General features: G+C 36.3%; 1 protein-coding gene across 5 annotated transcripts in view; it reads right to left on the reverse strand.

The window, feature by feature from the left end:
• The window catches only part of RAB6A (RAB6A, member RAS oncogene family), a 78,783-nt gene that overhangs the window by 34,523 nt on the left and 31,986 nt on the right, over positions 1–12,274 (reverse strand). For all 5 annotated transcript variants that reach the window (XM_026010513.2, XM_026010514.2, XM_072727382.1 and 2 more), the window contains one exon: positions 2,185–2,243. In XM_026010513.2, coding sequence (XP_025866298.1) covers positions 2,185–2,243 — 59 coding nt within the window. The remainder of the gene's footprint in view (positions 1–2,184; positions 2,244–12,274) is intronic.

Here is a 12,274-nt window from a genome sequence, read left to right on the forward strand (position 1 = left end):
AAAACTTATAACTCACATTGTTAATTAGTGTCTCCTATTAATGCCAAAGTACAATGATACTTTAACTTCATTAGCAACTTTTCCACAAAGAATCAAAATCTTTCCTTATTTGTCAAATTCTACCAATATCACTACCCTTATGTCAACATCACTACCCTTATATATGACTGACTGAACAGCAGCATAAGGAAACAGAAATAGCATTTTGGTATGCCTGAAAATTCTCCTTAATTTCACTGAGAACATGGGTATAACAAAATTCTTGAGAAACAGCCAGAAAAGGGACTTCTGAGTGGCTCAGCGGTTGGGTGTCTGCCTTTGGCTCAGGGTGTGATCCCGGAGTCCCGGGACTGAGTCCCACATTGGGCTCTCTGCATGGAGCCTGCTTCTCCCTCCGCCTATGTTTCTGCCTGCCTCTCTCTCTCTCTCTCTCTCTCTCTGTGTATCTCTTGAATAAATACAATCTTTAAAAAAGAAAGAAAGAAAGAAAGAAAGAAAGAAAGAAAGAAAGAAAGAAAAGAGGGGATCCCTGGGTGGCTCAGCAGTTTAGCACCTGCCTTTGGCCCGGGGCATGATCCTGGAGTCCCGGGGATCGAGTCCCAAGGCAGAGTCCCAAGTCAGGCTCCCGGCATGGAGCCTGCTTCTCCCTCTGCCTGTCTCTGCCCCCTACCTCCTATCATGAATAAATAAATAAAATCTTAAAAAAAAGAAAAGAAAAGAAAAGAAAAGAAAAGAAAAGAAAAGAAAAGAAAAGAAAAGAAAAAGACACCCAGAGAACTCTAAAAAGGCTCTAGGTAATAAGTCTTTTAGCCTGAGACTGAGTCCTAGTTCAGATTTTTTAGCTTATGGTAATGGTTCTACTCCCAAAGATTTGAGCTTACACTTTTTAGGAACTTTCCAGATGCGGCTCAATAACGTCAATACTTTTGTTAATCTCTGGAAGTGGTATTTATAGCTATTCTGATGAAAAGATACAGAGCATTGCTCAGAATCAAGACACTGTACATGAGAGAAGGTCCCGTAGGTGAAGCCTACAGGCTGTAGAGTTGCAGAGACCTAGAAAATCTGGAATATTTGATCTAAAAGAGTCCAGAAGAAACCAAAGCACTCTGTCTGGACTACTTTTCATTTCTAAACTTGCTCTTTTCATGTCTTATGAGTTGGCTAAACCATTTCTGAAATATTCAAAAGAATGATAATGAAATATATACAGTATAAACCAATTAGCTTTTTAAAAACTGACTTTTCTAAAATGTCAGATTTAGGTTTCAGTCATCTCTGTTCTATGATCCTTATGGCATTTATTTATTTATTTATTCCCGAGACTCCAGGATCATGCCCTGAGCCAAAGGCAGATGCTCAACCACTGAGCCACGCAGGTGTCCCATCTTTATGGTTTTTAATAAAAGGCTTAATTAAGACAAATGCCTTTTGGGATGATAAAAATGTTCTTAATCTTGATTGTGGTGGTAGCTTCATAGGTGTACACATCTATCAAAACTTAAAAAACGTAAAGAATTAATTCTTTACTACTATGTGATTTTAAGAGTTCTGTTTTGGATAACAGTTCTTTGTCATGTCTTTTGCTTATTTTATTAGTTTACTTTTCTAGTTTCTTAAGGAAGAAGGTTAAATTATTGATTTATTATATTTTTTCTTTCCCTTATAGTACTGCTTTAGCTGTATGCTATAAGTTTTGGTATGTTGTGGGTTTTTTTTTTTCACCCCATTTGTCTCAAAGTATTTCTTAAATTTCCTTTGTGAATTCTTTCCCTTGGCTCACTATTTGGGAATGTGCTGTTTAATTTCCACATATTTGCGAATTTCCCCAGTCTCCTTCTGTTAATGATTCCTAATTACATCATTAATTTATTTTTGACTTTAGGTATAGATCAAAGGTCACAGAATCCTAGGCTGAATCACATAAGAGAATATCTACAGTCACTCCTACTTCTATCCCAGATGGTACTTAGTGATAATCTTTCAATGAACTTTGGAAGAGGAGATAAAGAAATCAAGTGAAAAGACTGAGGACTATGAGTAAAATCAGTTATACTCTGTACTTCTATAGCATTTTACAGTTACAGAAAGTGCTTTTATGCAAATAAGTGGATTTTTAAGAAGACCTTAAATATAGTACTAACACAAAATAGAGACAACCAGCAAGTCAGGAAAATAAAATACCTGATAGGTGTTGTCAAAACTGTCATACATGAATCTGGTGATCAAGGATGTCTTTCCAACTGAAAAGAAAAGGAAAAAAAAGATTCATCAGTTAAAACATTACATTGGGTTCTTAAGTGATTGTTCTACAGAGAACTGCAATTAAAGTCAATCAGAAATATCTGCAATGGTTCTACCACTAATGATTTAGGAACATATAGCCCCTAGCTTATTGAAACTCCTTTCTCTAATAACAGATAATAATATCTCAAATTAAGAGTATTTATTTAGTGAAGAATTGAAGGAAATGAAAAGATGGAAGAAAATAATCAATTATGTTGATATCTCTAATTCACAAAGGCCAAGCAAATATTACTTTGGCCCTAACAGAACCGGGATTAGACTTGAGAAGAAACCTCTTTATAGATCAACAGTTGAGCTATGAATTTCTTCATTAGTAAATAGTACATATAGTTTTCACTGAAAACAAAAACAAAAAAACAAACGCTCACCATCCTTTTCACATAAAAGAGTCAAATGCATATTGTATTTTACTGGTGGTACAGAAAATAACAGGAACAAAGTGAAAATTATGTATATCATACCACCTGTATATAACTAATGTTGGCATATGTTTTTCTGAAAACTTTTAAAAATACTTTATTTAACAGAGAGAGCATGCACAAGTGTGTGCAAACAAGCAGGGGGAGCTGCAGGCAGAGGGGGTGGGGGAAGACTAGCTCAGCATGGAATCCAATGCAGGGTCCTGGGATCATGAGCTGAACTTAACCAACTAGGCCACCCAGGAGCCCCTGAAATATTTTTTACATATAAAAATATGCACTTAAAGGTAAAACTCTAGAACCATTCATAGGAAAGTCAGGAACAATATACATACTACTGTTTTTTAACACTGACTGTAATCTGTATCAAGTAAATGTAAAAATCTGAAGAGATAAAAGGCAATATATGCATTTCACAGAGGGAAAACAGTGGTGGATAAAAGCAAGGGACTATATAAAATACATAACAAAGAAATATAAAATAGCTTGTTAAAATACTTTTTATTCAAAGGATTAAAAATTAAGCATTTTATTTTTATTTTTAAAAGATTTTATTTTTAAGGTATCTCTACACTCAGTGTGGGGCTTGAACTCACAATCCCAACATCAAGAATCCCATGTTACTGACTGAGCCAGGCAGTGCCCCTAAGGCATTTTAAATAATTCAATATAGGCTCCTGGTAAATATATTGTTCTTGTTTACCTCAAACCTCCTGTAAAATGGTATGCAAAGTTAAAATGATTTGCTTCATGTTGTTTTTTCTAAAAGATTATAAGTTCTGGGGGTCACCTGGGTGGTACAGTTGTTAAGTGTCTGACTCTTGGCTTGGGCTTAGGTCATGGTCTTAGGGTCATGAGATCAAGCCCCACCTCGGGCTCCAAGCTCAGTGTGGAGTCTATTTGAGATTCTCTCTCTCTCCCTCTGTCCCTCCCACTCATGCTTGTTTGTTCTCTCTCAAGTAAATCTTAAAAAAAAAAAAAAAAGATTATAAGCTCCATATTTGTCTTCTTTACACCATCAGAGCATAACAAAGTTTGGTACATCCTACTAAGCAAACAACATGTTACTGATACTTAACACTTTTCAGAAAGTAAAAAAATATAGGAGTGTTCAAAGTAAATCTTATTTAAACAAGTGATTTCATTAAAAATACCTTTACCACAAAGCACAATTTTATTATAAAACATTATCAATGGACGCCTGGGTGGCTCAGTGGTTGGGCACATCTGCCTTCAGCTCAGGGCATAGTACTGGAGTCTGGGGATCAAGTCCCATACCAGGTTCCCCTCGAGGATCCTGCTTCTTTCTGTGTCTCTCATGAATAAATAAAATCTTAAAAAAAAAAACCCCAAAACATTATCAAAACACAGTAAGTCTCTATAGCTTATACAACCAAGGTTATGTGTGTATAATAATGCAAAAAAAAATTTTTTTTAACTAGCCTGGGTATTTTTTTTATAATAAATTTATTTTTTATTGGTGTTCAATTTGCCAACATACAGAATAACAACCCAGTGCTCATCCTGTCAAGTGCCCCCCTCAGTGCCTGCCACCCAGTCACCCCCACCCCCTACGCTGCTCCTCCCCTTCCAAAGATATAGCCTGGGCATTTTATAAGACAATGTTAATCTTGATATTAACTCTATAAAGAGGAAACTTTATTTCCATTTTTTAAGAAACGATAACTCAAAACTTTAGTAAATTGTCCAAGGTTAATCAGTTTATTCTCTGCTGAAACATGATTCTATTCCATTTCTAACCAAAAATCATGTTCTTGGGCAGCCCCGGTGGCTCAGCGGTTTAGTGCCGCCTTCAGTCCAGGGCCTGATCCTGGAGACCCTGGATCGAGTCCCACGTCAGGCTCCCTGCATGGATCCTGCTTCTCCATCTGCCTGTGTCTCTGCCTCTCTCTCTCTCTCTCTCTCTCTGTGTCTCTCATGAATAAATAAATAAAATCTTAAAAAAAAAAAAACTTAAATCAGGGAAATCTTAAAAAAAAAAAAAAAAAAGGCGGCTAATCTACGTTTTAGGATATTCTTCTTCTTTATAAAGAACAGATCAGTTCCAAAAACCCATAACCCCAGTCCAATTGTAAGGAAAAAGATCAGACAAATTGGGGATCCCTGGGTGGCGCAGCGGTTTGGTGCCTGCCTTTGGCCCAGGGTGCAATCCTGGAGACCTGGGATTGAATCCCACGTCGGGCTCCCGGTGCATGGAGCCTGCTTCTCCCTCTGCCTATGTCTCTGCCTCTCTCTCTCTCTGTGTGTGACTATCATAAATAAATAAAAATTTTTAAAAAAAAAAGATCAGACAAATTCCAGTGGAGGAGCATCCTACAAAATATTTGACCAGTACTCCTCCAACTGTTGAAGTCATTAAAATCAGAAGTCTGAAAAACTGTCACAGCTAAGAAGAGTCTAAGGAGACAAAACTAATGAAATAGGATATTTTGATAGAATCTTGGAATAGACAAAGGACACAGGGGAAAACTAAGGAAATCTAAATAAATTATGGATTTTACTTAATAATAATGTACAATATTGGTTCATTAATTATAAAAAATGTACAATATTGACAAAAAATGTCAATAATAGAAATTGGGTATAGGTTTATAGGAACTATACTATCTTCTCAGTTTTTCTGTAAATCTAAAACTATTCTAAACAATAAAGCTTATTTTAAAATTGTTTTATTGATTATTCCTAAACCCTTAAAACAAAATAGACAAAAAGGTAGGTCAGTAATTTCCTAGGGCTAGTAGACAAAGCAAGGAATCCTTTAGGAATAATGGAGATATTCTTTGATTACTGCAATATCAACACTCACGGAATTGTATATTTTAAATAGAAGGAATTTACTGCAGTCTATTGCAATAGATGCAATCTATAGATAATAGGCTTCCTCAGTAAAACTGATAAGGAAAAATAATCTGTCACAAAACAGCCTCAATAAAGCAGATAGCAAAGGTTTCATTTAAGTTTCGTGTGACCAGTAAACTTCTAAAAGACTCCACCTTCTAGGACAGTGGGTTCCTAGGTATTTTGACTATAATACCAAAGAAATACATTTAAAATCCTAACCCAGAGGCACCTGGATGACTCAGGTGATTAAGCATCTGCCTTTAGCTCAGGAAATGATTCCAGGGTCCTGGAATGGAGCCCTCTATTAGGCTTCCCGTTCAACAGGAAAATCTGCCTTTCCCCCTCCAACTGCAGCTGCCCCTGCATATGCTTTCTTTGCCAAATAAATAAATAAAATAAAAACCTAACCCAGCACACAGATACATAACTGAAAGAAAAGTTTTTTGAAACCACTATGGACTATGCATTCCCGTATTTTCTCTCCATTGTCTTATAGGCTAGTTGCTAAAATAATTAATGATAGGACAATAAGACTTCCGGAATTGGCTTTAAAATATTCCTATGGATGGTGCCGCTGGGTGACTCAGTTAAGTGTCTAACTCTTGGTTTTGGCTTAGGCATGATCTCAGGTGGTGGTATTTAGCCCTGCATCAGGCTCCATACCTGGCATAGGAGTCTCCCTGAGATTCTCTCCCTGTCCCTCTGCCCCTCCCCCAGCTAGCACAACCATGTGTGTGCACATGGAAGCTCTCTCTCAAAGAAATACATACATAAATAAATAAAATCTTTAAAAATATTCCTATGGACATCACAGTCTGCTTTCTAAACTGAAAGGAAATGAAGTCTGTATTTTACCAAGTATGATATTATTTGTATCAGTTTTAGGGGATGGAATGAGAGGGATACTGGTAAATAACCTTTATCAGACTTTAGGATGTTCACTTTTATTCTTAATTAAAAGTATGCAGCTAATTAAACAGGTTTTGAATTTTGTGAAGTGCTTTTTCTGCATCTACTGAAATTTTACTCCTTTATGTTAATGGAGTGAATTAGAATGACTGACTTTGAAATATTAAATCAATCTTGCTTGTATAACTGATTTTTTTAAATGGCAAGATTATAAAAAAAAAATTATAGGCCAACACCACTCATGACCAAAGATGAAAAAGAATCTACAAAAAAATTTTTTTAAAGATGTATTTGAGAATGAGCAACAGAAATAGCAAGAGTATGAGCAAGAGGGAGAAGCAGGCTCCCTGTTGAGCAGGGAGCCCAACATGCCCTAGGATCATGACCTGAGCTGAAGGCAGATGCTTGACCAACTGAGCCACCCAAGCACCCACAAAATAAAATATTTAAAAAAAAGTTTCAATATTTGTACACTTCACTGCATATATACTATGGCTAAATTAAAAAATCTAACCAGGGACGCCTGGGTGGCTCAGTGGTTGAGGGTCTGCCTTCGGCTCAGGGCATGATCCCGGAGTCCTGGGATCCAGTCCCATATTGGGCTCCCTGCATGGAGCCTGCTTCTCCCTCTGCCTGTGTCTCTGCCTCTTTCTCTGTCTCTCATGAAAAAATAAATAAAATCTTAAAAAACAAACAAACCCTGAAACCAATTATATTCACAAAGCTTACAGTCTGCATAAACATGACTTCATCATTCTACTGTTATCAACCTGGCTTTACTACTCCAGGAAATTCTTCTCTAGGAGAATAAAAGTTGCAAATAACTATTATTTCTTTAGGAAATTCCCAAAAGTCCATTCAAATAAACATAAAACTCTTCATCTTGTTAATAGATACCACCAAATGATTGTTTGTTCTCACAGATGCTTTGAACCTTGTCACAAAACACTTTGTTAAGCCCACAAATCTTAAAACTATAACACAATACTTAAACAATCCTAATCAAGCCCCCATATTAAAACTGCCAACCTAGTGGCACCTGGTTTTGGCTCAGGTTATGATCATGGGTCCTGAGATTGAGCCCCACAGCTCAGAAGGGAGTCTACTTGAAGATTCTCTCCCTCTGCCCCTCAAAATAAATAAATATATCTAAAAACAAAACAAAGCAAAACAAAAATTGTCACCTTAAATCAGACCTCAAAATCCATAAACATCCCAACTTTGCCCTCTTCTCAATAGTATGTCCTCCAAATTCGTATCTACCCAGAACCTTGGAAATGTGACCTTATTTGGAAAAAGGGTTTTTATAGACATAATCAGATTAAAATGTGGTCATGCTAGATTAGGGTGGGTCCTATCACATCACTGGTATCTTTAAAAGAAAAGGAAAATCTTGGGGCACCTAGATAGCTCAGTCAGTGAAGCTTCTGACTCCTACTTTTGGCATAGGTCATTATCTCAGGATCGTCAAATCAGGCCCCCAGACGGGCTCCACTGTCAACAGGGAGCTTGCTTAGGATTCTCTCTCTCCCTCTGCCCCTTTGCAGCAGCATGTGTGTGCGTGCACGTGCGTGCTCAAATAAATAAATTTTTAAAAAGAAAATATGGACATGGAGACACAAAGAAAGCATAAAGAGAGGAGAAGGCCATATGAAAACAGAGGCAGAGACTGGAGTTATACTGCCACAATCCAAGGAAAACCATGAGCTAAGATAGAAGCATGGGACAGTTTCTTCCATAGAGCTTTCAGATGGAGAATGACCATCCTAACAGTTTGACTTGGGAATTCTACTGTTGTTGTTGTTGTTGTTGTTGTTGTTGTTGTTGTTTTAAGGTAGGCTCCATGCCCAATGTGGGGTGTAAATTCATGACCCTGAGTTTAGGTTGACTTGGAACTTCTAGCCTCCAGAACTATGAGATAAATTTCTGTCAAGTCACCCAATCTGTAGTAATTTATTACAGTAACCCTACCAAACTAATATAGCTACTATTACCTCACCTACCATGATAGGCAATAAACTCAGATTTACCTTAATAGTATAGGTTGTTTGGGACACCTGGGTGGCTCAGCAGTGAAAAACATCAGCCTTCAGGGCAGCCCCAGTGGCTCAGCGGTTTAGCCCAGGGCGTGATCCTGGAGACCTGGGATCGAGTCCCACATCAGGCTCCCTGCATGGAGCCTGCTTCTCTGCCTGTGTCTCTACTTCTCTCTGTGTGTGTGTCTCTCGTGAATAAATAAAGTCTTTAAAAACAAAAAACAAAACAAAACAAAAACAGCATCTGCCTTCAGCTCAGGGCATGATCCTGGAGTACCGGGATCCTGCTTCTCCCTCTGCCTATGTCTCTGCCTGTCTCTCTCTCTCTCTCTCACAAATAAATAAATAAAATCTTAAAAAAAAAAAAAAAAAAAGGCTGTTTGGTGCGTGGAAGTCAGCACTGAATGGAGTTCATCATACTATCTATACTACTGTGATATATGTTTGAAAATATCCATAATAAAAAGTATTTTAAAATATTTTCAGAATCCATTAAAAGTATTATGGCCCCATTATGAAAATCACTTTACAATTAAACCATTACAAAAAAATTTAAAGATGTTGTCATATTCTAGTTAAATTTCATATTTTCTGCAAAGCCTTTACCCAAATATCCTATGTCTTTGCAGCTCCATCCTCTATGCTCTCCTAACACTTGGTACATACAACCTTAACTACAAGCCCTTTTCCTTAGGTTGAATGGGTCCTTCTCTGAATGAATGAGCCCTGACTATAATATTAACAAAGGCTATAAGTTCTAATAGTATTGTGTAGTTTAGTTTAATTTTTTTCTCATTTAAAATTGGAAGCATTTGGGGCATTTTACTTCAAATTCCAGTATAGGAACAGTCTTTTCTACAGTTCCACTTGGTAGTATTTATCAAAAACAGTAACATGCAGTTGGATCCAGCATATGGTTTGATCTAAACATGTATCTAAAGGAAATAATCAGACAAGTACACAAAGATTTAGGTGTAAGATTGTTCACTATTTAGATGAGTAAAATTTAGAAACAGTCTACTTTTCAAAAAACTAATATTGGAATACCAAAGATAACTAAAAGGAATGTTTAAGAAGGGCTGATTATTAAAGGTTAAAGAAACAAATTATTAGGCCTCTAGAATAACAAGGTATACCAACTTAGGACAGAATTTCTAGAAGTGATAAAGTAATTCCTAACATAATACACTCTTCAAGAATACTTTCGATTCATAGAAGACTGGTGTCTGCTAAAAAGAGAAGTCTCAATTATTCTTTAATCTACACATATAAAAATATATGAACTGCTTCATAATTCTTAGCCGGTTATATTGGTCAGATAATACTGAAACAACCAACTAGATATTTATATTTTTCTAACCTTTTCCCATAAAAACAAGTTACTAAAACATTAATGTGGTATGATGATAACTGTAATTTAAATCAGATGCTATTGATCCTGGAGACCCAGGGTCGAGTCCCATGTCGGGTTCCCTGCATGGAGCCTGCTTCTCCCTCTGCTTCTCTCTCTCTGCCCCTGTCTGTCTTTCATGAGTGGATGAATAAAATCTTAAAAAAAAAAATAAAAAAAATAAATCAGATGCTATGATTTTAGTAACAGAGCTTACAAAAAAAACCCTTTTTTAGAATTATTTATTTACTGATTCATGACAGAGAGAGAGAGAGAGAGAGAGAGAGAGAGAGGCAGAGGGAGAAGCAGGCTCCATGCAGGGAGCCAGACATGGTCCTCAATTCCAGGTCTCCAGGATCACACTCCGGGCTAAAGGTGGCACCAAACCGCTGGGCCACCGGGCTGCCCCCAAAACCCCTATCTATAGCCACTATTCCATCATGGTAATGAAGACAGCTAAGTAAGGTACTTAGGGACCACAGCAGCAAAGCTCAGTTGCAAGCAAAATCCAACACAATTATCATATCTAAGACATCTCACATAGGTGGTGCAATTCTATAGCAAAACAGAAAACTGTGGCACCTGGCTAGTTCAGTTTGTATAGCATGAGACTCAATTTCGGGATGAGGAGTTCAAGCCCCATGCTGGGGATAGAGTTTACTTAAAAGAGAGTACACACATGCAAAATCAATTAACCAAGATAATACTACTCCAATGTAGCTAACCTAGTCAACAGTATTGAAGTTCAATAAATCTAGTGGCCTTTCTCTAGACCTAAATCAAATAACGATTTTAGTTCTAAAAAAGAAAAAAAGACAACTACAGCTACACTCTTACAATCATTTAAAAATGGGGATTATGAGTTTGATTGTATAGAATATTTGTTGAAATAAGTAATTTCATCATCTACAGCTCAAAAGTTGTTTTTAATAAAGATGTTTTATCTTAAAAAAGATGTTTTATCTTTATAACAGTATTTATGTGAGAGACATAAAACCTAAACCTATAGTTAACAGGATAATGAAATGGAAACATCCAAAGTAAAAAAACAAAGAAATACTGTATTACAACATAAGAGACAAAGACAAGAGAATCAAAATAAAAACTTAAAAACCACAAACACTGGGTGGTATATGGAATTGCTGAATCACTATTTGTATACCTGAAACTAACATAACATTGTATGTTAACTAAAAGGAATTAAAATAAAAATTTAAAAAACAAAAAGAGATGAAGACAGGAAAGATATTCACATAAAGGTAGAGATTGGCTAATCTTATCAAAGATAAATAAAGAGTAAACAAATATTTTAATGCTACTATTTATTTCTCACTTCATGCCAAAACTACTAGGTGCTAGGGAACAAGAAGGCTGGGAGAATGAAAAATTATTAATAAGGCACACACCACAAAGGAGTTCACAATCCTCTGAAAGACACAAACATGCACATACACAAGAGAATCAAGAAGAGAAGAAAGCACTGTTCAAAGTGTCCAGCCTCTATACTACTAGAGGTATCTTTTGTTAATTTATAAAGCATTCCAAGGCTTTCCAGTATCCATAAATAAAGTTAAAAATCCTTAGCAGGCATTCAGAAACCTTTACAAGCAAACTGGAATCTAGCCTTCTAGACTCATATCCTACCCTTGCCAAACAAACTTCATTTGACAGTGATAAAAGGCTACTAGTTATTCTTCAGGCATAACATGTACCTTGGAGCCTCTGAGATTTTGCTCATGTAACCTAATTTTGTGGAAAACTAAATTACTTTTCAAATTACTTCCGGCCTAAAACTGTATTTCTGTAAATATTCTAGATGGCAGTAGGGCTTTTATGGTATTCCTACAACGAACTCAATATCCATCTATGAATGTATCACAAGGATAAGAAGAAGAGTTGAAACTGATCTGTACCTTACTTATTTACTAGTTTATTCCTCCCAACTTACAAATGGTAAGTTGCAGAATTAAGAACTTCATCTATGTTGTTCATGGCTATCTATACTCCTATCAGTTCCTGCCTGGCACTGAATTAACCAATGAATAGAAACAGCATCCATTACTAAGGCACCCGAGAGTCTAGCATACAATAGGCTACAGCAGCCTTATGTTCTTGTAAAGATGAAAGTAGATATGGTCCATGGGATATATCTCATAATAAAGCTCAGGATATAGAGGTTTTAAAATCAGAAAGCCATATTTACTAATTTACAGTAAGAAATAACTTTCGTAAGTATGGCAATATTCAAGTCATCTAGCAAATTTTCTCATTCAAGCTATACACTTATGATTTGTATGTTTTTTATCTATTGTACTTCAATCAGATTTTATTAAAAGAAACCTAAGCACTAA

Source organism: Vulpes vulpes, chromosome 11, assembly GCF_048418805.1.
Source record: "Vulpes vulpes isolate BD-2025 chromosome 11, VulVul3, whole genome shotgun sequence".
Classification (NCBI taxonomy): Eukaryota; Metazoa; Chordata; class Mammalia; order Carnivora; family Canidae; genus Vulpes; species Vulpes vulpes.